We start from the raw sequence: 24609 nt of genomic DNA on the forward strand, positions 1-24609 counted from the left end.
TCCACATAATTATGGGCTTTACACATTTGCTATATAATCAATCACATGCTGCATAAGTTGTTACATTTTAACAAAAACATTACTAAAAACGCTGCCACGCAGTGGAAGTCCTTTGCAAAGGTTAACTGGGGCACCTTTCAGTTGCCGATTGCTCTTAAGTGTTAAACTGATAGTATGAGGGTGAAACCTTTCCCAGACAGTGGTAACATTTGTAGAAAAGACAAAATAATGAAATGATATAATTACATAATATACCTACCCTATGCCACATAATCTACCTTGTCTTCCTGTATAATTTAGTCAACCTGCTGCAAAATGTAGTCAAACCAGCGGGTTGGTCCCTTCCTGCAGCATAATTCTAGTGGCCCTGAATAAAGTGGCAGCGAAATGGTTTGCTAATTTTTCTCTATCCACCCCCTGTTAGAACTTTGAGCAACTTATCACCTTTGGAGGAGCAACTGATTGTTTCAGATGCTGCAGCATTTGTAGAGTGAAAAATCACTAGTTAAGAGATGGAACATTGCAGACTAGCCTGCCTAAGTTATTTTGCTATGTTGCTTTAATGCAAATGTAGCACGGATGAAGGCTGAATGGATATGATCATTTATCTCATCCAATCAATTTTGATCAACATAAGAAACAATAATATTCTGTTTATGTAGTTGTACATTTTTTTAAAGTGTCAAATAGAAAACATTTACATATAGGCATATTACAAGCAAAATTCAGACTTTATATTTAATCTACAAAGGATAAAATGCTGAATCATCCTTTGTCAGATTTAGACCCATTACAAGTAGATCCACTGTTGATCTCAGCTGAGTGAGATTTGCTCACTGGGTTTAGCCTTACTGGATTTGACCTAACCCATCAACAAACTGAGAGCTATCAAGGATCATACCTTGTGATAGGCAACCATTTCAATAAAGGTATGCCTGCCCTGTTGGCACTGTGCAATAAAAGTATATCAGCCAAGATGGAAAATTGATATGGTATTGTCAATTGATAGCAGACCTGCTAAGAGGGTTTTAATGCTTTCCAAGGAAAACATGGGGCCCTGCTAAGGGGTATTAGTGTCCATGGGATACACCTTGGAAAGGAGTGTTGGGCTACAGCTCAAAAGTACCAGAAAAGAAATTAGGAAACACAGTTGGCGATATTATTAGAATAACACATAGTAACTCTTTTGTTGGGATTCGGAAAAACTAATGGGTTACATGTGGAAATCTGCTAGAATTGTAGATGTCCATGTATATACTTAACCATACACTAGATAGAAATCCCACTAGCCAAGTTATGGTTAGAAACTGCACCTTCACATTGTTTCCTTCTCATGGAAGTATTTTCCTTAGGTCATTCTTTCCTACTCACTACCTAAAAACATAGGAAGTTTTGAGGATTTTTCACATTCACTTTGCCCAAGTTTTCCAAGTTTAATATTGTGTCCTGGTGTACAGCTATACCCACAATTTCTAGATATGTATCTCAGTCTTTATGTGTCTCAGTTTATGAACTGCAAGAAACTTAAAATGAGTTTAGTCAAAATTCAGCAGCACTACACCACTTGCTTCAGTGAACATCTGTTATGAAGCCCGAGTTCATGTCAGATTCACTGACATCCCCCTTAATCAGGATTGCCCAAATGGAGTATAAGTCTAAGTTGAGATGAGCATTTCTGCCCGGTGTTCTCGCTCACATCTAATCTAGTAGGCTTGCTGAGAGGAAAAAAATGACTTTCTCCTCCTTTCAAAATTATACTAATGCCAGAAACAAGCATTTTTCACCTAGGACTTTTGAAGCCAAGACCTGAGGAAAGGATTTTTTTCAGATGGTTAAGGAACTAAAATATTTTTCGTTCTACATTATGACTTTGCATTGCTCTCAAGAGCCCTGTGAAAATCGTGATGTCATTTTGGATCCAAACATCTATAAAACTGGTGACAGCATTAGAATGACGGCTTCCTAAGCAGTATAGACATGCACCCAATGATACTTCCCAAAATGGTGAACTTTTAATCTGCTTAGGTTTGCCCCGATTCAAAATCTTTTCTTTAAAGTCGGATTGCCCTTGGAAACTTTTCAACTGTTCTACTTTTGATTCTGAATCTTTCTTAGTCCTCTTAGAAGGTAGAACACACTTTTAAGCGTGTTATGTCATCAAATCTATTTAACTCATCACCATGGTCCCTGGTAATTTATGTCTTGTGATCGATTACCAATATATTGCACGGAGAAGAGGGTTTCTCCTGCCCGATTGACAATCCAGCATTTATCCATATACGGGAATGGAATTGGGATGAGGATAGAGATGACTAGAACTTAATGCGTTGCTGCACCTGATGATACTGCAGAGGAGAAGGGTGGTGCAGTGAAACTCAAGATACTGTTGAAGAGAAGGGGCAGCCTGGTCCCCTACGTGGCAGTTAGTGACTGATTCAGATGAGGACCAACACAGAGTGAGTGTGACGGTGTGGCATGCCACCCGTGGGGGAATAACATAAAGAGGGGAGGATGCTGGGTACTCCAGATGAGCTAGCGGTGGCCTCAGCAATGAGTGTAAGTGCGTGGCACGCTTTGTCTTAACTGGGGTGGCAGAGTGGGCTAAAGAACGGTGATGGATTAAACCCAGATCTTTTGACTGCTTGTGAGTGTTTCATTGGTTCAGATGCTCCGTCCATCACCACCCCCTTTTGTACCGCTTTTGGCCCCTCTGGGTGCCATGTGGGAGGCAGCAAACATTGGAAGGCTCCCGCGCCGGGTGCTGTAGACTGGGCCTGCGATTGGCTGACCCTTAGACAGGGAGCCCAGCACTACTACTGAATGCCTTATCACCTCTCTCGGGTAGTCCTGAGTGGGGGTTCCGCCCCCCTTGGAGTGCTCCTGAGTAGGGTGGTTTTACGGCAGTGTCCAGGCCAGGTTCATTCGGCCAAGCAGTCATGTGCACTTAGTGTGTGCAGTCCACTCCTCACCCTGTGCCTCGCACCCCTCTAACCCAGTCCGCTAGCAAAGAAAAATAAAATGATAATAACAAGGTTATTATCATTTTAATTTTTTTCTTCTCTGACAGCAGTGGAGGAGCCGCCCCTGCGTTCAAATACCTTGCTAAAGAAGTGGCCAGAGACGAAGATACCTTCCTCACCCACAACCTGGAAGTGGTAACATCTACTTTTTTAACTAGACATGAAAAAATGGCAAACATTGCTGATCTCTCTCCTGGGATGATCTGCTATCTTTAAAATTATTATACTGAGCGAGCTCTTGGATGTTTTAGAAAGTACTCTTTAGACTGTCCCAGATGCCTTCTTCCAAAGAAGAGAGACGGAAATATGCTGTCTGCTATGGGAAGGTGGCACCCCACAGATATTGCTAGCCACAACATCCTTGTTTAACCAGGAGCCATTGGACTTCCTAATGTAGATATATTCTACGGAGCTTCCCAGATCCTTGTCTTTAATGACTGGATGCATTCTCCAAGACAAAACCCCTCAATGTAATTAGATAGACTAGCTTTGAAGGAAATTACTCATCTCCTCTATGGAGGGAACAGGATATGCACACTACCCTCAGTGACATAGGGGGTGTTATAAATCTGGACCGAGGCCACAACATTCATTGGCTGGCATAGTAAGCTCACAAAAGAACCTTCACTGTCGGTGGGTACATTACGAGGGGAACAAAACTGACTGTTTTCCATGAATGAGACACTAAAGGTATAGCTAGAATCTGAGACACAGAGGAGGAGGGAGAAAATAAATAAATTATTTTGCTAAATGCAGTGTGAATACAATCTGTCCTGCCAATATTCAAATATATGCAACTGAGGACCAGTACAATAGACTGGTCTGACCTACCAGATTGATCCCCCTGAATTACAGAGTACTATCTTAGAGGCTCACAGAGATGTAGTTGCCATGAGGATGTTGACTGGGAAGCTGCTCTGATGCATCCAAGAGAGGTGACCATAATACTAGATTTTTGATTGATCTAGCCAAAATTCATAGACAAAGCTTACTATATTAGGAGGCAGACTATTCAAAACGGGCCAGCTCACAAATGACAAGTGTTTGAAGTGTAACTAGAGTGAGGGTACATTTCCCCATAAAATCTGGGATTATAGAATCATTTAAACACAGTATAATCAAATAGTTGACACACTCTCCGCAGTGTTAGACACTTTAGTTCCAAAGACATCACATTTTGTCTCAGTGGCCATGCATAATGATGTTGATTTACCTGGGAACAAACATATGCTATGTTCCCTATCCCTAAAATTAATGATTGCAAAACGAGATGTCGCTCGGAAATTCCCTAATAATTTTAGCCTTAACAATAGGAGATGCTGTGAGGGCATGCACCAATACATGGCCCATGAAAAAAAGAAAGAAAAAAAGAGGCTGTCCATGAAAATATGACAAAATATCGGGTCGCTGGAAAGATTATTAAAGACTTGATACCCTTACTGTAAATCTACCTCCAGCACTCCGGAGGCCAACTTTCAGATGTAGAAGGAAAAGTAGCATTAATTTCCTCCTGATGAGACAAACAGGTGGTGAGATGTCTATGTGTTAATGTATATTATGAATAATATTAACCTATGATGTCCGATCAAAGCTGCTGTATACAATGTCATTATTCAATATCTTTCTATTGTAAGTGGTTTCTCCCTTTTAAAAAAACACAATGAAATCTAAACTTTTAGTAAAAAAGTGTTCCTTCAAAGGGTCGCTTCTCAATATAATGCACTGCGTGTATATCAGTCAACAACCAATCTCCTCTAGACCTACAAGATCTACAAAGTGATTACCAAATCGCTGTATCCAGCACAGAAGGTGGATATAAATTCTTTCAGTAATCACCATAAATCCAACTTTGGACCTGTAGAGTATCCTACAGCAGCCAGCTAATGTAACCCTACCATTCTCTAGGTCTCGTCCGTCCATCCTAATTCATACTGTTAATTGCTGTGATCCATTACACCATACCAGCACCACTGGCCTCATGCATGACACCGAAACCCTTCCCACAAAGGACCTCAGCACTCCCCTATGGAGCAGCCTACTCTTTATCCAATAGTGTGCTTGGGCGCCTCACAATGGGTTTTGGAGCACTATACAAATGCAAGTCAAATCACGTCATAAATGTATTGTTACTTAATTAAAACTGTACAATATTTTCCCCAACTGCCACAACTCAGTGAAGGACGTGCTGGGTGGCTCGATCGGGCCGTGCCTGGCCCCTCACCTTCCAACGGTCCTGCTGCTTGGGTGCGCCGGTGCCGCCAGCGTTCCCTGGTGCCCCGGAGCAGGTGAGTGCGGAGTCCGACAGCAGTATAGCGGACTTTGGATCTACTCGGCCCACATGCACACGAGGTGTGTGACCCCAGGACTGGAGCATACCACACAGCAGAGAATTCCCCTCCCAGCAGTGCACCGGAAGAGAGTGAGTTGGCCCAGCCGGAGGAATCTGTACCTCCAGGAACGACGATTACTGCCCGAAGGGGTGAGTGTTACTGCCCCCCGGGGGGCTGCGGTGGGGGCGCTTTGGTGGATTTGACGTGGTCCCAGGGAAGAGAGCTTCACCCAGGAATCGTATCCCTCTCAATAGCGGCCTGCAGGGAACACACACTGGCTCTGGGGGCATAGTTTCAGGGAAGGAGCACGCCCATATTGGTGTTCCTACGTGGCAAAAGAGACGCACTCCCGGATTACCTGATGCTGTGGGGCGCATGGGGCTGGGCCGGCTTGGCAGCACATTGAAGCGGTCAGCGACTGGTGGTGCCATTTTACAGCTTCAGTGCCCGTTGGATTTGGACAGGGATCCTTGTGCAGGCCCCGGTTTTCTCCCACAAGAGTAGTGCCCCTTGGATGTTGTCTCACATGGGAGGAGTAGTGCCCCTTGAACTGGGCATTGTACTGGCATAGGCTTGCGTGAGGCCTCAGGTGAGCGGCTGTGAGAGCTACCCTGGCAGTGTGGGGTTCCAGAGGGATTTCAGAGAGATGCTGACTTATTGCTGGATATCACTTAGGTCCGTGCATTCTGTACGATCCAAAGCCACTGCTTAGCATGTGAAGGGCTACGCTACGACGCACACATGGCGACGGCTAAAAGTAAAAAGGATCACTCGGTGCAGGATTTCCTTATGAAGTCTGCCAGGGACTTGCAGAACACTGGCACAGCTGCCGGGGGAGAGGGCTCAAATGAGGCGGTCACACTGGAGTTTCTGAGGTCCCTATTTGCCTCCCAGCGTGATGACATCATGGCCATTAAGACAGACCTGCAAGCCGACCTCCGGGAAGTCAGAAGAGACATGGATGCAGTGGGCGAGAGGATTGCTGCCTTGGAGGACTCAACGACAGTCAGAGATGAGGAAATTGCCGCTCTCCAGCAAGAAATAATACGGCTACAGGACCAGTACCTAGATCTCCAAGCACACTCAGAGGACCTGAAGAACAGGTCTGGAAGGAATAATGTTTGTGTTCGTGCAGTCCCTACCGGAGCCAAAGGCTCTTCCGTGTGACCCTGTCCACCTCAGAGGAGTCCACAGTCAAAGTTGACAGGTGTTACTGTGTGGGCCCCCCTCGGCAGCCCAACCGCCCCCCTGTTGCTATCCTTATATGCGTACATGACTTTAAGTTGAAAGAAGAGATTCTTAGGGCACCCCAGGCCTGTCAACCCCTACATTCTAGAGATAATTTGCCACAACTTTATCAGGATCTGGCGGCTAGTACCCTTCAAAAGCAAAGAGACTTTCGCCCAGTGACCACCCATCTTAAATTGGAGGGAATAACTTACTCTTGGGGCCCCCGTTTCGCCTCATCTTTCGCTATGAAAGGAAGATCCGTCAAGCTCGCTCACTGACCAAGGCATGTAAGCTCCTGAATGTGGACATTGACAACCTGCTCTCTCTGGTTCCTAGAAGCGGCCCCCGGGCTGGCGTGAGACTGGGACGCCTCCACCCTGACCCCGACACGATGGACAAAGAACGCTCTGCGGTACTACGGACCCTCACTGGAGCAGAAGGGGCTCCCTGGACACTAACGACTGAGGTAATGTGTGGTTGAGTCTGGATCTCTTATGACTGGCCCTGGCGGGAACAGGGGAGCTTATTCCCTGCAGATTGGTATAGTCCCTTGCTCATTGGGCAGCTGCACATCATCACTGGCCCCCCCTCACAGGATGGACGTTATGTACTACTTTCAACAGTTTGATTATTGTTTCTTGTTTGGTTTGAATTGTTTTAGGGTAGGGTGGGTCCCCTCTCCACTGAGCTCTCTAATAGATGTCTTTCAATGCTAGGTTGCTATGTCACTCCTTTTTGGTTCACATCTCCCACGGTTTGTCCGGTCCCTGTGGTCCCCCAGCTTCAGCTACACATATCCCTCACCTTTTCAGGGTACATGGAGATAAAAATAGTCAGTTTAAACGTCCGAGACCTTAATAATCCTACCAAGCGTAAGGCAATTCTGCCCCTTCTAGAGTATTCTGGAGGGGGCATATGTTTACTTCAAGAAACCCATTTACTCCCTAAGGACACACACAGGATGCAGTCCAAGGAATTTCCCTTCCAATTCTGGTCTTCGGGGAAGGGCAAGAAGGGTGGGGTCGCTATTTTGCTTTCCAAGCGCTTTAAGGGCACAACATTGGGTTCATTGGCAGAGCTCAAGGGGCGCCTATTGGCTGTGAGATTTCGATCTGGTCCTACTAACTTCACAGTGGCTTCTATATACTCCCCAAATGAACATCAAGAAAAGTTTCTGATAGAGGCTATGGCCGAGGTTCTACATACACCCGATCCCATGGTAGTGGTGAGTGGGTATCTGAATCTAGTGATGAACCTGGGGCTTGTTCGCTCTAGCGCTAGAACGGGAGGAGCAGGGGCTCTCTCTGTACCAGGGAGGGTCTGGATGGAGGAATGTGGGATTAGGGATGCTTGGCACTGTAAAGAGACTACTTGCACTACTCTGCTGCCCATGGGTCGTATACCTGCCTTGACCATTTCTTTGTCACCCATGCAGCATGGGATTGCACCCGGACCTCATCCATTGAAGCCTGTTCTCTTTTAGATCACGCAAAATTGTGCGCACTATCACAGTAGGCGCATCCCTGTTGTTGGGCACACTGTAGGTTCAAACATATAGACTCCTTAATGCTTGATGTGAAATTTCTCTCTTTATTTTATTTTGTTAACTCGATATTCATTTCATATCTGTTATATATTCATTGCGATGTGTTTTTTCTTCTCGTGTTTATATTCCCAACTACTTATTTAAACGCTCCAATGCATTTCGGGCCGGTTAGCCCTTTTTCCGGGAGCACTACGAACAAAAATAAACGTGACATTCCTTGTAATGCAACAATATACAGTTTGAGAACATACATTTTAACATATTGGTTAGTGTTTCTGCTGTACATGCATTTTGTGCAATGTGCGATGTGCTTAACATGCTGAGAAAAACGTGTGTCACGAAAAAACGTACAAAACGGAAAAAAGTGAGGCTGATGCGATAGAGATGGCGTGCCTGTCGTACTTACTCAGATTTAGGCGTAGGTATGCGAGTAGGTTCTAGCTAAAAATAATAGACATCGTAATCGGTCATTCGGACTCCCCGGATCTGAGTCGGTTGGAAACCGTCCCGAGACCGATTCGGTTAGAATGCTTAAGGAGGATCCCCTCTAACGGAATCATCCACATATAACAAGGCAATGTGAGCACTTCAAGATTGCTAAGTGATTCAATTGCCCAGCTCAATTCAGTAATGGGAGCCAAGGCTGTTTATAAACTGCCAACATTTCCTTTGGAGAACCTAACCTGCTTATGTGAATTATTTTTAGCTATTGACTCTCTGTGTGGGCTGATGGAGCAAGGATTTACATGTAAGCAGCTTGCTGCATGAATCCTCTCATACAAAATCATAATAAAGTATTAATAAATGTTTAATATACTAATTTACATGAAATTTGTACACAATGTAGAAAAGGGGAATCTTGCCTATGAGTCTACTAACAAGTAACCTGAATGAGACTAAAATGGGGCTAAAAAAAGTGGGAATTGATTTGCGCGTGCGCCAATAGCATGTAATGCCCTCGGGTAGCCATGCGCTATATAAATGTGTATTCATTCATTCATGTCATAACGCTTGGAGGGAAAGCTTTGCTTCTGCACACTAACATCAAAATGGCCGCTTCAGAACTCACATGCTAAGCATCTGCTCTGCTTGAAAATAAACTGTATTTTATACTAAGTACTAATGCATAAAGAATTATTTTTATTAAATGGGATTAGTGTATTCAGTGAAAGTATTTTATTTGAATCTAACGACTTGTCTTTTTGACTTCTCTGTTAGTTCGTAATTGGACCTAAAATGTGAAATGAGGCTAATAACCATGTGGGTCGTGCGCGCAGTCGCATTAGAAACAACTCTGGAGTCATGATCTCAAGTCTTGGAACTCGATCAAGGACGACCGTTTCTCATATTCTGAAAGATGACGGATCATCCTGAAGACTCAAAGAACAAATTTATAAATGTTATACAATGTAAAAAAAGTAATATGAAAATGGGTGGGAATAAAGCTTGGGTGAAACAAATTAATGGGCGGGAACATAAGACAATGCTCTTAAGAAAAAGTAATAAACTTAGTATGGTGTGATGATCATCCCCTTGGCTTGTCCAATCAGAATTCACAAGTTGAAACATTTGGGGGTGGAACATCCCAACCAAAGGTATAACTGGGGTAGTTAGAATAATGAGGTAGCCTGATCGCTGCCAGAACGTGGAGATAGAGATGCTGTCCGAATGCTGATCAATTTACCTGAAAGCAGTCTTTGAATTTTCCACAAATAAATTTAGGAACAAGATTAGCGAAAGAAAATCGAGGAGGCGAGGGAACTAGGAACAAGATTTGCGGAAGAAATTAGAGGAGGGAAACTAGCATCAGAGAGGGGTTTTACGCTGGTGTTAAATCCAGAAGAGGTGACCTGTCCTGTCCTAATCCTGTTCTGAACCGGTTACCTGCTATTTTCAAGAGGCCCAAAACTCTTGGCCAGAGGGGTTTGAGCTAGCACCATCCTAGGTAAATATAATCTATATATTTTACCAATGTGCCTTTTCTCTCTATCCTCTTTTTCCTGAGGTACTCGTCATTAATTATATAGTCTAATTAAGGTTACTGAATCTTACCTCTACAGAATGATGGAGTTAAAACTGTAATTTGTATTTGATTCACTAAATATTTCAGATAAACCTTTAAATTGAACTAAGTCTGTGGTCATTTAATGAATAAACTAGGTGAATAAATTCAGTGATTAATTACCTAACTAAATCAACTAAAATAGATCAATTTGTAAGGAAGGGCTTAGTAATTAAATAGGTTCAATTCATTAGGCAAACTGATTTATAGAAAAGCCCTAAATAGATCTCCAGCGAGGTTTTATCAACTGGATGTTGTAAGTGAGAGTGATTTATGGGCCCGAGTGTGTGTATTTTAGAGATACTTGTCTGCAGGTTGGTGTCCCGCTGGATCAGGGCCCCCTTTGCTTCCCAAGTCTCCTGTTTATATTGTTTCCTTAAACTTCTAACCCCTGCAATAAGTGCAGGTCTAAAAGGGAAAACGTTTAGTTTCAAGTTTATTAAATAACTGATTTAGCTCTCAACTGAGGTCAATGATGTAATGCAGTAATAAATAATAAATAAATAAAACCTTTTATCAAATGATTGTATCAAAACGTGATTATCTTTAAGATATTATCTTTGCACTGCTATTTGTCTATCATGATGAGATTTCGATTTCTAAGTTTTATAACTGTCATCTTGCCAGCTAGTAGTTCTTGAAATGTCTTAAAGAATTACCATCAACTATGAGCAGACAGGGGATTTAAACCAAGATCTCTTGTAAAATCACCTACTTCGTGTTTATTTCTTCCTAGTTTGTTAATTACGCCTGTAAGCTTCTAACCTTTCTTAAAAAGATATATATATTTTTTTCTGACTGCTTAAAGTTTGGTTATGCCAGTCCTTTTGAACTGCACCTCTGACTGGTAGATGCGAGCTGTGGTTTGATGATGAAGTGCAAGTTAAATATTAGCTTTATGTTAACCTCCCAACAGTGCAGCAACCTTTGAGAGACCCCCTTGTTAACAGAGGGTCTGAATTAGGTCAGAGCAGTCTTCTGCAGTCAGTCAATTGTTTAATTTGTCTACTGCCCCAAGGGATGTCTTAACTAGCGATAACCATTAGATTAACCTATTGCCATGTAAGGCTCATATTTAAGAGCTGTATCTATTAGGCAGTGGGACATTTGAGTCTTATAATTAAATATAAAGGTGATGAAATGGCACAAATACTCGCAGCATTTTGCTGATGTGAGTGTCTGTGCACTTCACGGGCCTGTTACCTGGAAACCTGCCATTCAAAGAGCATGCATTAAAAGAATGTAACATACTGAACAAAAGCTGGCCTTTGGACACCTGCTTTGCAGGGCGAAGAGTCACTGTTGGAATGTCCCACATGGAGTCTGTATCGACAAAAGATGGCTCGCTCGTTAGATTGTGGGCAAGATTTACATTGAAGGCACCCATTAGAAAAACATTCTTCTGGCCGCTAATGAGCATGTTCAGTGAGGAAATCAGTTTTGTATGCTGTTTAACTTAAACGTGTTAGCAGAGTTGACATATACCAGACGACCGCATGCTTTATGGAACGCCGACACTTTACTGGCGACTCTTACTAAAACTTTAACAGCTCAAAAAATTTATACTGAAACTTGATTGACCTGGAGATTATGATAATCAATAAACATATGGAAAATATTTATACCTTGAGCGAGAAGACCATTGTGAAGCATCATAAAATAGAGAATTCTAATTAAAGCCCTGAAGAAGTCCGGTCACGGACGAAACGCGTTGGCTATTGATCTTAAAAGTTTCTTGAAAATAAAGAATTTTCTACTGAAGAAAACCTGACTTTGGAATTCTTGGGAGAATGACTGGAGAGATATTGGATCGTTGTGAATAATTAACATTGTAACATTCATTGTTTAAGTGTGCGGGGTCAATTTGAGCAAACTTTGATTTGTAAAACAAGGTTCTTGTTTTTCGAAAATTGGGATCCAGGGGATTGTATCCCAGACTACCTGCACCTGAACACACACATATATTAGGGATTTAGTCACCAGTGCGGGCATAGTAGCCTAAAATCCCCTGTTCTGGCTTGATTTTTAGAGTTGACATATATGTTTAAGAAAAGACACCAACAGAAGGTACTCGCTATGCCTTCCCACTTAAACCATGATACGTGTGTTTTGCCGCACCCTAGATTAAGATGGTCAATGGCACAGTTAACAATGTTTGAGGCATAGCTGCACAGTTGGCTGGCTGCAATATCATACTAGTGCAACTACAAAACAGTACAATACAATATAATAAAAGTCAAGATTAGAGTGAACTGTGCATTTCCCATTTTCAGTATAATGTATTTGGGTACTTACTCTGTAAAGCGATCATCTTCGTTGTCCAAAAACATTTGAAATTTCTCATCAAATTTCTGTCGCAGGACACGATTGTGAACTCGAATAATACGATTTATTTTCACTCCAGTGATGCCATATGCTTTAAAATCCAATGCACAAAAACGTGACAAAATCAGATCACAGCAGGAATTAAACCTGCAAGAAAAATTGTCAAGTTATTTAAAGAAAACAAACAAAACACTGTCCAATATAGCTAATAAATTGTAGTACAACAACAAACTCAAGTTTTGTAAAGACTGTTACACTTAACAGAATACATTAATTTCTGCCATTTTGATGATGCTGGCAATCACCAAACTAATGTTGCTCTGTTTTCCTAAGTCACGATACTGAGTCCCCCTTTGCATTGATTTATTTTTCATTCCTATTCTTTTATATTTCCTACACAGCCTAGCTTCCTGAATGGTGCCTCCTGTTTTATTTTAATGCAACACTATCCGTGCGATGGTTATGCCCCGCCGTGGGTCTATTGCTAACTGTGCCACACCTCACTGATGAAGCTCAGCATGGCTCATTCAGGGGATTATAAGCGCACTACTCACCTGTGAGGGTCTCAAGGCACTGGGGGAGACGGGGGGAGATCAGCACATCTGATTAGCCGAAGAGCCAGGTCTTAGCAGTCTTCCTGAAGGTGTTCAGGGAGGGGGCGCGTCTGATGTCTGCCAGGTGCTTGATCCAGGTCTTGGCCGCAATGTGGGAGAAGGATCTTCCGCCTGCTCTGGCTCTGTGAAACCAATATCAGATTGCTTGTGTCACGTATAGTGTGGATGTGGCCTCGCAGTATCGGCTGAACCTACTGAAGAATGGCCAACACTAATTTATATATGGTTGGTTTTAGTCTGGAATGGAGCCGTGGAGAATAAGTGATAGGCTGGTATTTGGTCACAGTTGTCACCAGTGACTGAGACTTTTGCAGGCATTCTAACCACCACCTTTGGTTACTTTAATGTGGTCTCTATCCTTAGCACCAGCAAACAAACACACCAGAAACAGAAGACACTGTCAGGGAAAGTGTCACTTCCAGGACTGCTACCAGCTGAAGAGGTAGCCCTGAAAGCTATTTCAATGCTGTTAAGGATGAGATTTGCAAGGAGGGAGTTCCATGCCAGATTCACAAATTTCTCTTCAACTGCAGAAAGTATTTGTGCTTTCATGATGAGCTGACACTCTTGTATTCTTTATATAAATAGTCACCAGAAGATGTGATTTCTTTTTCTAAACACTGAGCCACATGAAGGGTCTAAAAACAAGAGACTCAGTTATGTGATATTGATCAAATAGAACCCAATAGCCAATCATCGAAAAGCCAAATAACATGTTTCAATGAAAGTGCACCAAAGGATAAAAACTGTCAGAAAACATGCTTTGAATGAGCCATTGTTATGTGCCAGGTTTAAAAAACGTATTAGACACACAATGCAGAAATGCTGCTTTGTTCTTGGGGGTTGCATCGTGATGTGTTTTCCATTCAGCTAAGAAGGGCTGAAGCGTTGGGGTGAGCTTTGATCCGTTCATGATGTGTGGCAGTATCAGAATGATACGACCACCATCAATTTATGGGAGATTTGTCACTCACAGGCGTGAGAAGATAAAACTCTTATTGGGGATTTGGCTATACCTTGCTGTGCTCTACGACAGCAAGGGTTTTTTATTAACCTGTTGTCTGCGGAACCCTAGGGGTCTGAGATACTCACACGCGTAGTCCACAACTGTATAGAAAGTTAAATAACTTTAGCAGGTTAATAAAGTAGTATATATACATAAAAAATCAAATGTAAAAATTAACATTTTAAACAATCATTGAATGTGAATATATTTTAAATCAGAGGTTAAACCTTAATTTGGTTCCCTTAGCTTGATTCGTGGGAACATCACAAGTACAGCAACTTAATCTAGTATGGGCGATTGGTAGCCTCAGCAGAAAAGAAGACAAAATGATATGCTGGAGTTTAGCACATGATTTTATCTTTACAAACTGAAAACAAATATTGAAAATCTCCAACCTTCCCATTAAAATTAAAGTTCTGATTTTAAAATTTTGTGATTAAAATATTTCATAACTTGTGTAATGGCTTGGTGTACACTTGTTTCTGTGTTGTATTGAGGTTCAAATCAGAGATATGATCAGGCGGGGGTCCCTGGCTTCCAGTGGTGATTCAGTGGGTGTCAGCAGAAGTCAAAATCTTAAGAACCAATAATCTAGTAGGAAAGATAAGTAGCCAAACCAAGTGAAGTCTTTTGTTCACTAAAAATAAAGCTCTGGCAATGTTTAACTGCTTTAAAGCAATGAAGTCTCACATAATGAAATTTTGTACTTAAAGTATCTTTAGAATGTTCCCAGTGCACCAATAGTGTTTTCTAATTATTGTGTTGACTGTATGATTTTAAGAATGTATGTTTATTATTTAAAAACAATCTGTAAATGTAAATTTTCAAAAGAGACCCATTTGAGATGTTTGCTCAACAGAGAAAATAAGGTACAGAGAAAACAGTACATGGGAATAGTGATGTTTTAGACAAAACTAAAATATATCTGAAGATAACTGTTGCTTTACAACTTGGCATTCTATTAACCCGTTGGGTGCTGGTAACGGAACCACTCCGTCACCAGCCTCGGACAGGCTGTGCTAATGACGGAGTGGTTCCGTCACGGCCCGGCCGCCACGTCTGCACGGCAGCGATTTTGGGCCTGCGCTGAGCGTTCCATTGAGCGGGCGGGGCCGTGACAGAACCACTCCGTCAAAAGCACAGCACGCCCGAGGCTCGTGACGGAGTAGTTCCGTCACGAGCATGGCGGCACCGCGCGGCCCCCCCTCCCCCTAGCGCTGCGGCGGAATTACCGCCGCAGCCAAGGGGTTAAACAAGAACAATATGCGGTTTGTTTACATGGAAGGAAACCTCCTTATCTGCTACATTCCTATCAAATCTGAAACAATGCACACTCAAGCAAACAAGAGAGCCATTACGTCTCATATCTGTTTGGAGAATAACATCAATTTATTTGTTCCCCTTCTCCGATCTAGGCCGGACTGTCAGCGCAGCTGTCTCATAGATATATAGAGACCAATTGACAAAGGCATTTAATGAGTATGTGAAGTAATACTAACAAGAGAACTACTTAATGTATTCCTACTTGCCTTTGTGACTTAGGCCCGCAATGTCCAACACCTTGTTAGTGAAAGTGCAAAGAGTCTGTTTTACTAATTGTATGTAAGTTTTCCATGAATATTCATATTTTTTATGTTTTGAGATTAATTCACAAAAGCATATAAGAGTACATGAAGAAGTGCAATGGGAGTGCTACTTCACATATTCATAAATGCCATGGCAAATTGACCTCACTGTTACGAACTCTTTAATATATACATAGAATAAGATTTGGTCCCGCTGAGAGGAGTATTACTCTCTCAGCTCATGCTGCTGGATGTTAGGTGCATCATTCCATCCCCTATGTTGTGCCTCCATTAAATGCATGGAGACTATTTTACCTCAATATATCTTACATACATTTTAGACAAAAATAATTCTTCTTTGGATTTCTTCTTTTATTACAATAGCCTTTTCTAAATGTTTTTGCCAGGACCTAGTGTGAGCAGTTTTTACTAACATTGCCATTAAACACTGTGTTATACTGGGTCTTGAGTCTGTCTTCTCCCCTTACCACTTGTGTCCTATCTGGAGTGAAATGTGGGGACTATGACATAGTTGGGGATACTGATCAGTTGATGAAGCTGGTCGATTGGTGCTGTGCCCCTGGCATAGGGTTCCTGTATTTAATTAAAATTATGATTTGAATGTCCTTGCTGCAATCGTCTTCATTGGATGGATGTCACAACAACAATTTTGGGGAAAGGATGGGATACGTCACAGACACCATCCAATTTCTAGCCATATATGCAGCCTAGTAACGGAACCATGTGCCCTGCCTACATGATTTATGATGCGGTAGGATTACTACTTTGTTAACCTCTCTACTGGTGCTGCCCTGCTCATATTTTTTTTATTATTTGCCTCAGCTGTGTCTTGCTGCTTTCCCTGCCTCGAGACTGTTTAAATCCTGCACGAGGGCTGCCTCGTGCTTTTCTACTCTTTGCATCAAGTTTTTCATGAGCGCTGCCACGCCATTGTTCTCCTTGCTCTCATCCTCTTCATTAAGCTGGTGTCAGTTCACACGCACTGCATCCCCACGCGTTGGTTCAGCCGACAGTAACTTTCACAGTCACAGTTACTGAACGATGTTTACCCGCGCCAACGTTACCTATCACTGTGCTCACGAGTGGGTCTGTTCCTGCAGTTCTCTTCACGCTCCTTCCTTTCACCTCCAAGCTAGTCTCTCTAGTTCCCACATCTCACACAACCATAGAGACTTACGTGAGAGCTTGCTTATCCACTGCAGCACCGCCATCTTCTGGGCATTTTTTTGATACTGCGACAGTTTAATCAAGCAATAATTTTTCCCAGCAAGTCAGTGTTTATTTAAACTTCACTTTTCACCATGAGCATCAACCAAGCTGTTGTTCCTCCCCCATCCTTTCTTATGTTACAGGGGGATCCTCCCATTAAATTGGAAGATTGGATTGAAACTTTTGAGAACTACATTGTGGCCCTAGGGGGGTCACATTTTTCTCCTATTAGGAAGAAAGCATTGTTAATTGGTTGCCTGGGCACTGAGGCAACCAACATGTGTTTTAAACATGTGTTTAAAAACCTACCACAAATCTATGAAGACAATGGTGATATTATGGAAGATGTCTACAAAGAAGCTAAATTGCGCTTTCAAAAGCGTTATGCCAAAACTTTGAACATCGTTATGCAACGCCACACATTTTATACACAACCTCAAAAGTCCAGTGAGTCCATAGATGAATTTGTGGTAAGACTAAAAGAGCTGGCTATTAAATGTAAATTTGGTCCCAAGACTGAGGAACTCATACGCGACCAATTAATCCTTCAGTGCAGCAACAAGAAAATTCAAGAACTTTTGTGGGCGGCTTCAGATCCTACCTTAAAGGAAGCCATTAAAATTGCAGAAAATTAGGGGAATCACAAAAGTGCATGAAGGAAATGCAAAACATGAGCAATAGGGAGCACATTGAGGTCTCTGAGGTTGACTGTGATTCAGACTCTATTAATTTCGTCAAAAGGAAGACTGCCATGACTCTATTTGCCTGTAATTTTACTCCAGGATCTACAGTTCCTTACCAATTCAGAGCTAACACACGTTTTTGTTGTGGCAGCAACTTTCACATTGCGGACTCTAAGTCTTGTTTTGCGCTGGGCAAAGACAGTCCTTTGTGTGGTAAGAAAGGCCATTTTGCCCGCATGTGTGAAGCCAACAAATCAAAAGTAGCTGTGGTTGAGGAATCTGAGGACTACTTGGATCACAAAATTCTGATGGTTGACTCTGACACATCAAGTCTACTGGAACAGGAGCAGTCGGATGATTTTAAGAGAAGATCTTGTCTCAAAGCGGATTTTTTGATTGATGGGAATGTTGTGACTTTGATGGTGGACATGGGGTCCCTATATACCATAATTTCTAAAGACTTGTTTGATACAGTGTGGCCATGCAAAGTATTGAATAACAGAAATGCCCTATTTAAAGGTTATCAAGGTGCCAACATAGGTGTTATAGGGTACTTTGAGGCTGACATCCTCTTTCATGAGGGTCACACGAAAGGGAAAATGTATGTTGCTATTGAGGGTCAACCCATTTTGGGCTGGTCTCATCAGTATGATCTGCATATAGTGGGCAACCCCAGAGCTACAGAGCAGGTAATGGCAGTATGTGAAGATTACGTTAACCACGTGCTGGATCAATTTGCTTCCGTTTTTAACAGCAAAGTGAGTGTGGCTAAAGACTATACCTATAAAATTATTTTAAGAAAGGATGCTATTCCAGTAAGGCACAGTTCTACAAAGGTTTCCATTGCTGCGAGAGGCAAAGTAAAGAAAATTATTGAACAAATGGTATTGGATGGGGTTATGGAACCGGTTGAAGCAACCCAGTGGTTATCTCCAGTGGTGATCACTAAGACATCTGACGGCTCTTTGAGGTTCTGTGTTGACCTTTGCAGCCTTAATTAGAACATAGTCATGGACCGTTTTCCACTCCCTATAATTATGGAGCTGGTATTTCTTCTGGCGGGTGGAAAATTATTTTCAAAGCTGGATCTCAATAGTGCGTACCATCAGGCCATGCTTCACCCTGACTCCAAACACCTCACTGACTTTGTTACAGCCAAAGGTGTCTTTCAGTTCAACAGATTTCACTTCGGACTGTCATCCTCAGAAAGAGTGTAACAGTTCTTCACAGGTTGTTGGAATCTGGCCTCACTTTGCGCAGAAAAAAGTGCAAATTCTTAGTCACTGAGGTGGAATACCTGGGATATCGTATTTCCAGTGAAGGTGTTAGACCAAAACTCAACCTTGTAAGTGCTATTGTTAATGCTCAAGCACCCATTGATAAGGACATGTTGCGTTCTTTCGTGGGTAAGGTTGAATATTACTTAAAATTTGTAAAAGACTTTGCCACCAAATCAGAATGTTTGCAAATTTTACTCCGGAAAGGACAGAAATTTGACTGGGGTGTTTCAAGAGAATGCTTATCTGGTCATTAAGAATGACATTTCCAATGCTAAAATGCTAGCCCCATTCCAATGTAATTTAAAATGCATGCAAGTATTGAGAAAACAGTGGCCTTTGCGTCCTGCTCTCTCTTGGATACCAAGAGGAAGTATTCTGTTATCGAGAGGGAAACTTTGGCAGCTGTTTGGGCTACTTCTCATTTCCGTATGTTTATTTGAAGTTCTAGAGTTATCTTAAGAACGGATCATAAGACCCTGTTAAAAATTCTTGCACCTAATGGCTTCAAAAATGTCTCTGCTCGCCTGGCTAGAAGCTACAAGATTGTGATTTCACCATTGAGTATTTGCCTAGTTGGAAAAACAAGGTAGCAAACTTTCTTTCCAGGTTACCTGATAAGATGTGTGAGGGTGGTGAAGTGTTTAATGAGGAAGTTGTGGCGAGCCTTGATGAGAGTTTTTCTGGTATACATGGTGCTAGCTCCAAACGTGAATGGTTAGATGCTTCAGACAAAGATATTGAACTACTAGCACTTCACAAAATTATAATTCAGGGTGTAAAGAGAGAGAGTGTGTTTCCTGATGATATCAGACCTTATTCTAAAATAGTTGAAGAGTTGTCAGTGAACCCAGATCGCATCATTGTCAGGGGTGAGTGTTTCATTCCTCCAGGCACTTTGAGATCAAAACGTATGGCCTTGGCGCATGAGAGTCACATGGGACAAACCTTTACTCTTAAAAGAGTCAAGAACATTTTTTGGTGGCCCAGTATGGATTCCGAAATCAAAAGGTGGGTTGAGAACTGTATTGCTTGTAAAAATCCAGAGAAAAGATTGAAATTGGGGGGCCCTGTTAAGGATACTTCTTTTCTTATGGATGAAACTGATTCTGTTTGGGAGAAGGTCAGTCTCGATTTCATTGGTCCGTTCACGTTTCTGGCTGAAGCATGAACGTTTTGCCGCTGTCTTGGTGGATGTCAAGTCACACTGGTTTGCGGTTGTTTTTGTAAAGAACGTTAGCACTAAAACCACCATTGCTTTGTTAGAAGACATTTTCAGAAGATAAGGTGTTCCACTTAAACTTCTCTCAGACAATGACACACAACTTACTTCTTCTGAAATGGAGTCCTTTTTGACTCATGTGGGGGTGAAACTTGTCCGTATGTCTCTGTACAACCCACAAAGTAATGGTCAAGTTGAAAGAATAAACAGATTAGTGAAAGGCACACGGAATTAGCCAACAGGGCAGGGCAGAATGTACAAAGAGCTGTCAAGGACATGTTGTGGGCATATCGCATCACGCCCAATGCGGCCACTGGCAAGACTCCCTCCGAAATGATGAGAGGTAGGAAACCCTCCTCTAAGTTGTGCCCTTCTTGGATGTGGAAAAGTGGGGATCTTGTTGCATCCAAGGATACTGTTTCACCTCCTGGAGATGTTTTTTTAGAGTAGGAGATTTAGTTGAAGTTAAATCAGGAGGTGTCAGAGCTGGTCTTTCAAAATTTCGTACTCCTTTCAAAGTTATTCAGGTGGGACACAACTGGTTGAAGTTGGACAATATGCAAGTTTGGAACATGAGAATGGTAGCTCGCTTTCAAAGGGGTGGGGGCACTCCTTCACCAAGAGCTGTAGTTTCTGACTTGCCTGTATTGGAGATGTGAAACACAAAGACTCTATAGCAGTTGATAAATGTGCACAGAAATGTGTTGTGTTGTCTTATGCGAGGTCGGAAAGAAACAGGAGGACTATGGTTTCTCCAAAGTGGCTCAATGATTTTGTCACTCATTGATCTTATCTGTTTCTCTGTTGTTTTGTGAGGAGTGGGTGGTGTCCTGTCTGGGGGTTACTTGTGTGTTTGTTTGTGGTCCTCGTTCTGTCCTTGAAAGAAGGGGGATGTGTTATACTGGGTCCTAAGTCTGTCTTCTCCCCTTACCACTTGTGTCTTGTCTGGAGTGGAATGAGGGGACTATGACATAGTTGGGGATTCTGATCAGTTGATGAAGTTGGTCGGTTGGTGCTGCGCCCCTGGCATGAAGTTCCTGTATTTCTTTAAAGTTACAATTTGAATGTCCTTGCTGCAACCGTCTTCATTGGATGGATGTCACTACATCACACTGTTACATCCGCCCCCATTACACCCACCCACTATTAACACCATCATAATCAGGAACACCATTCCTACAACAGCGGCATTTGTGCATGCCAGTTTTTGAGTGTTTCTACATAAACGCCAGACCTATTGGTTTTAAACATGCATGTTATTTTTGAATTATGACAGTATGCACCTTTGTCCTCTGCTTAAGAAATTCCAATTCCAGCACAGTTGCTTGACAAATGCAGAACCAATTGGTGGTGCAGTCTTGAGACCATGCTAAGATGAGCACCAAGCTTACTGATTCCTTGTACTGTGCTTTAGGTGGGAGGGGGCCAATGTTATTAGGGTTGTTCAGGAAACAACCCTACTTAGCAGGCTGTAGAGATCAGGGCCTGGGGGGCATTTCATCTTCCAATCCCTCCAGCTGTCTGTGCACACGTTTTTCTCAGTTTTAGACATGGAGCAGGGGCACCTCAGAGGACTCTTACAGTATATATAAGGACAATAACACAGAATTAAAACAAGCATTAGCAGAGCTAAATGGGCTTGCTTTAATACCCTAAATTCTGCAATTACTATGCAGCATCATAAGCATCGGAAATAAACAGCATGACACAGAAAAATGAAGATTGAATAGAGAAACACACAAAGAATCTCTATGCATGGATGCATCACTCCATTTGCATGGAATAGCACATTAAAGGTAACCCAACAGGATTTGCAAATGCTGAATTTCAAATGGGAAATAGGTTGAAGAGTTCTTTGTACTTAGCGTCCTCAAAAATATTTTTCAAATGTGAGCCATCGAACAAATTACTTACCTTCAGTAAAGCCTTATCTGGTAGAGACAATATCTAGCAGCAGATTCCTTACCTTTGAATTACCTAGGTGTCAGACTCGATCCAGAAGATTTTTTATGACCAGTAGCCCTACGCGCCAGTACGAATGAGGGGACTATGACATAGTTGGGGGTGGCTGGATATTGTCTCTACCAGATAAGACGTTACTGAAGGTAAGTAACTTGTTCATCTGATAGACACATCTAGCCGCAGATTCCTTACCTTGAATATATGTTTAACCAAAACCATCCCCTTTTGGTGGGTCTGTGGATAAATTTAGGCTAAGAAGTCTGTCAGGACTGAATGGGCGAAGTGCCCACCCCTGCGGACCTGACTGTCCAGTCAGTAATGTTTGGTAAATGTGCGCAGAGACACCCACGTTGCTGCCTAACAGATGTCCAGGACTGGAACGCCATGAGCTAGCGCAGTGAGCGCAGCCTTAGCTCTGGTGGAATGAGCTCTTAAGCCTTCAGGGGGCTGCTTCTTGGCCATTTCATAGCAGATCTTGATGCAGAGAATGACCCATCTTTCTTTGCATCAACATAGCCCACAAAGAGTTGGTCTCCCACCCAGAACTCTCTTGGGTCCAGACAGTGGAGTCGCTCCTCTTCAGAGGGATGTGGAGGAGCGTAAACATAGGGCAAGGTGGCAGATTGACCCACATGAAATGGTGTTACCACTTTCGGCAGGACAGGGGTCCCAGTGTGAACAACCAGTTTGTTAGGAAAAACTGGTAAGAAAGAAGGCTTGGATGATAAAGCCTGCAGCTCACTCACCCTCCTGGCCAATGTAATCGTGACAAAAAAGGCTGTTTTGATGGTAAGCAGCCTGAGGGGACAATCGTCTAAATGTTTGAAGAGAGCACACATCAGAAATGTGAGAACTAAATTAAGGTCCCCCTGAGGCATAATGAAAGGGGAAGGTGGGAACATATGTACGATTCTTTTGAGAAATCTTTTTACAATGGGAGATTTAAATTAGGAGGGTTGCTCAGGCAGTCGCAAGAAGGCAGACAAGGCAGAAAGACACCCTTTCAAAGTGCACAGAGCAGTGCCCTACTGGACAAGGGTCAAAATAAATGGTAAAATATCAGAAAGAGAGACAGAAAGTGGCTCAATAGACTTTTCTGTACAATTGGTTACAAACTTTGTCCATCAGCAAGCATAAACAGTCTTGATGGAGGGATGCCTGGCTGCCAGAATAACATGACAGACTTTGGGAGGAAGGTAGAAAGCTATCAACTGCCGCCTCTCAATCTCCACACAAGAAGAAGATTTGAAAGGTTCGGATGGAGGGCCCTCCCCTGCTGCTGTGACACAAGGTACTCCTGAAGGGGCAGCCTGATCGGAGGATCGATGCTCATGTGCAGAAGCTTGGAATACCAGACTCTCCGTGCCCAGCCCGGAGCCGCAAGAATGACTTGGGCCCAGTCGTTCCTGATTTTCTTGAGAACTCTGGACAGGAGTGGTACGGGCAGAAAGGTATATGAGAGCCCTAAGCTCCATTTGAGACAAAAGAGTCTCCGAGCGAGTGCCACCTTGGAAACTACAGCGCCCAAAACTGCTAACATTGCACGTTCTCTGTGGAGGCGGACAGTTATAACCAAGGCTCTCCCCACTGTTGAAAGAGACATTGCGCCACCTCTGGGTGAAGATGCCATTCTTGATCCGCTTGACATCGTCGGCTGACTTCGTCCTCCCTGGCATTCAGGAAAATGCCTTGCTGGTCCAGCCATGTTCAGAGGTGCAGGGCCTCTTGACAAAGGGTCAACGAATCCATCCCGCCCTGTTTGTTGCAGTACCACATGGTGCCGGTGTTGTCTGTGAACACTTGTACCAGCCTTCCCTTGATGGAGGGAAGAAATACTTCCAATGCCAATCAGATCACTCGAAGCTCCAACAGGTTGATGTGGAGTCCGGATTTCACAGGAGACCACAGTCCTCTGACCTTCACCTCTCCCAGATGGCTGTCCTATCTATCCAAGTTGTGACGCATCTGTCCTTTCTGTGAGATCTGGTTGGAGAGGGGTCTGCCCTGACCCAATCAAGTTTTGTTGGCCACCACTGCAGGTCCTTTATAGTTTCCTCTGAGATCTGGACCATGTCGGAGAGATTCCCCTGATGCTGTGCCCACTGGAACTTCAGGTTCCACTACAGAATCAGCATATGCCATGAGGCCCAGCAGCCTCAGAGTCAGTCTCACTGAAATCCAGGATAGAGGCTAAAATAATGGTATTATTGCCTGAATATCACTGACTTGCCGCTCGGGAGGAGAAGCCTGACACTGCACTGTGTCCAGAACAGCTCCAACAAAATGGTGTCTGAGAGGGAGTCAGGTGTGACTTCTGCATGTTGATACTGAATCTTAGTGAATGCAGGAGGCACGCTGTAGTCTGAAGGTGGGAGGTGACAGCCTGGGGTGAGCCCGCCTTCAGCAGCCAGTCGTTGAGATCGGAAGACTGGTACTCCTGATCTGCCCAGATGAGCTGCGACCTCTGCCATTACATTGGTGAACACTCGAGGGGCGCTGGTAAGGCCAAAAGGGAGTACATGAACTGAAAATGTGCG

The 24609-nt window shown here is 43.0% G+C and overlaps 1 protein-coding gene across 1 annotated transcript in view; it reads right to left on the reverse strand.

Annotated features, from left to right (window-relative positions):
- Positions 1-24609, reverse strand: part of LRRC9 (leucine rich repeat containing 9) — a 1011210-nt gene that overhangs the window by 635291 nt on the left and 351310 nt on the right. The window contains exon 11 of the mRNA XM_078660357.1: positions 12484-12660. Coding sequence (XP_078516483.1) covers positions 12484-12660 — 177 coding nt within the window. The remainder of the gene's footprint in view (positions 1-12483; positions 12661-24609) is intronic.

The sequence above is a fragment of the Lissotriton helveticus genome, chromosome 9 (genome assembly GCF_964261635.1).
Source record: "Lissotriton helveticus chromosome 9, aLisHel1.1, whole genome shotgun sequence".
NCBI lineage: Eukaryota > Metazoa > Chordata > Amphibia > Caudata > Salamandridae > Lissotriton > Lissotriton helveticus.